Genomic DNA, 2,500 nt, shown 5'->3' on the forward strand with positions numbered 1-2,500 from the left:
GTAAATTTTTTGTTGTATCACAGCAGAAACCTGGTACATGTATTTACTCATTTCTTGCAGTTATTTATTTTTGCTTCACAGGGCTACACTGTACATGTTGCTTTTTTTGTTTATTTATAATTTCCAGAAGTCATACCGTGTTGTTTACATGTTAATGGGATATATTTTGAAAGGAATGGCTGTCTGTTGTATTCATATTTGGGCATTATCTCAATGCAGTTAACTGTAAACATTTGAAAAAAAAAATCCATCCCTAATGCCTCCCACCAATGTGGCCCAGGTTGTTTCCCAGACTCGGTGTCATAATTATGTGGGTTGCATTTATTGGTTCTCTACTCTGCACCAAGAGGTTTTTTCCAGAGTTCTCTGGTTTTCCTCTCTCCTCGATGATCTGGTCAATTTAAGTATTGTTATGTACATATTCATTTGCACCTGGCAAATTCAGGCAGATTCAATGGGATTTGAATCCATAACCTCTGCGATACTGGTGCAATGCTCCTTTAACTGAGCTATGAAGCCACTTACATGTATATGAGCAGGTCAATTTGTTGGGCTCATGTGTTCCTGTGAAAGTGAGCGATTAACTCACACTGACTGACTGACCCACACTTCAAATACATGTATATACAATGTACATGTAGGTACATAGTCACACACTTCAAATTATAATATGCATGTTTATTTCTTTTATCAGTCCTTTCAAGGGAACACCTGATCCCATCAAATTGACCTGCTCCCAACTGAGTGGCTTCATACATTGTAGCTCAGTCAGTAGAGCAATGCAATGACATTGCAGAGTGAGGTCATGGATTCAAATCTTGTTGAAGCTGCCTGAATACACATGTATGTCAGGCATCTATAAGTACATGAGACACTACCTTGTAATTGGTTATTAAATTGTCCAGAAAAGTAAAATTAATAGTCTTGGCACTGACTGACGTGTCTGAGCACACTGGTTTTCCTTTTTTCTTTACCATTTACAGATTGATTAGAAAGGCACTGGATAAGATAGCCATTATTAAAGCTCTTAGAAATGACAAAAGAATTGGTGAGAGACTTTTTTAAAAGTATTTTTCCTGCTTATTTAGGCCTTGTAACAGCAAAGAATTTTTTTAGTCTAGTTGGAAGAGGGGGTTCCCATTCCGGCATCTATAAAACCCGGATGAGATCATGGATCAGATCAAATGAGTGTTTTTTACTCTACCTGTTTAAATAAAAAGTTTTCTTATCCAGTTTCAGTTTTGCATTTTTTCTTGGTCTTATTGTCTTTGAAAATGGTTAAAAATTGTTAGAACTAGAGTGATCGGCAAAAATCCTCTGTGGTCTCTCTGATCATTAGTTCAATATGCTCATAGAATTTAAATCGCTGAGCGTGTGTAATGTGTATTAAAGTGTATGACCCTGCCATGGACTAGCATTCCATCCAGGGGGGAGTAGAAATACTCCTAGTCGCTTCATGCTATGAAAACCAGAGGTAAGCGCCGGCGTAATGGGCCCACTGGCTCGTAAGCAGACTTTACCCTTATGACATGGACTACATGAATCGCACACATGCACCTCTTTGGTCATATCTCAACAATCTTGCCCCTCACCTCTTTTTTGCCTCCTTTGTTGTGTGTGCTAAATAATATTGAATGAAGGAAAAGTATCATGTGAGATGATCTTTTATAAAAAAGAAATAATACAACCAATTGGTGTTGTCACAGAGTCAATTGAACATACTTTGACAAATAATTTATTTGACTGTCAAAGAACTGCAACAGTTACTGTAACAAACTTTAAATAGACACCCAAGAATTTTCCTTCAAAATATTTTAGTTTTTCCCTTTTTTTTATTTGTTCTTTTACAAATGACTTGACTTTTTTCTATGATCTGCAATCCGATTCGCAATTTGTTCCGTGATCCAATATGTGATCCTATCTGCAATCTGATCTGTGATCTCCGGTCCATGATCCGATCTGTGAACCGATCCGCCCTAGCAGACTTGTCAAAATACAAAGAGTAGAAATACTCAGCAATACTACACACCAGAACACCAAATTTAAGCTGTTTATTATCCAACGTTTTTGCGCAATATTTTAAGCAACTAAATTGTAAACAACCGAGAACATGTGACAGATTTGTATGTGACAAGCATAGGGCAAACATCAGTATCTCAACTAGTCAAAGCGGTTCACTTCTGTACAAATGATTGTGCAAATATCAGGGAATATTTGTACCCTTTCCTTTCATTTTCTGTACAATAACCAGTACAGTTGGATAATAAAAATCATTATTTTTGCTGTCTTAGAGAGGGGAGAAATTTGAATAGTGAATTAATTTGTTCATCTTGTATGCTTACAGTGCCTTTTTTTCATGGAATATGTGAGGATTGTAAAAAAATCTGATTGCTTGCTACTTGTCTGTGTTTTTAGTTCGAGGTGGAAATAGTAGGCTTGGAAGTCAGGAGACTGGAGAACCCAGGTGAAGTTATCTCAGAAATGCAAATATTTCAGTACA

General features: G+C 36.8%; 1 protein-coding gene across 2 annotated transcripts in view; it reads left to right on the forward strand.

Annotated features, from left to right (window-relative positions):
• LOC138045695 (SAGA-associated factor 29-like) overlaps window positions 1-2,500 on the forward strand; it is a 74,298-nt gene that overhangs the window by 7,653 nt on the left and 64,145 nt on the right. For both annotated transcript variants that reach the window (XM_068892281.1, XM_068892282.1), the window contains exons 4-5: window positions 984-1,048; window positions 2,416-2,464. In XM_068892281.1, coding sequence (XP_068748382.1) covers window positions 984-1,048; window positions 2,416-2,464 — 114 coding nt within the window. The remainder of the gene's footprint in view (window positions 1-983; window positions 1,049-2,415; window positions 2,465-2,500) is intronic.

Source organism: Montipora capricornis, chromosome 4 (assembly GCF_036669925.1).
Source record: "Montipora capricornis isolate CH-2021 chromosome 4, ASM3666992v2, whole genome shotgun sequence".
NCBI classification, from domain to species: domain Eukaryota; kingdom Metazoa; phylum Cnidaria; class Anthozoa; order Scleractinia; family Acroporidae; genus Montipora; species Montipora capricornis.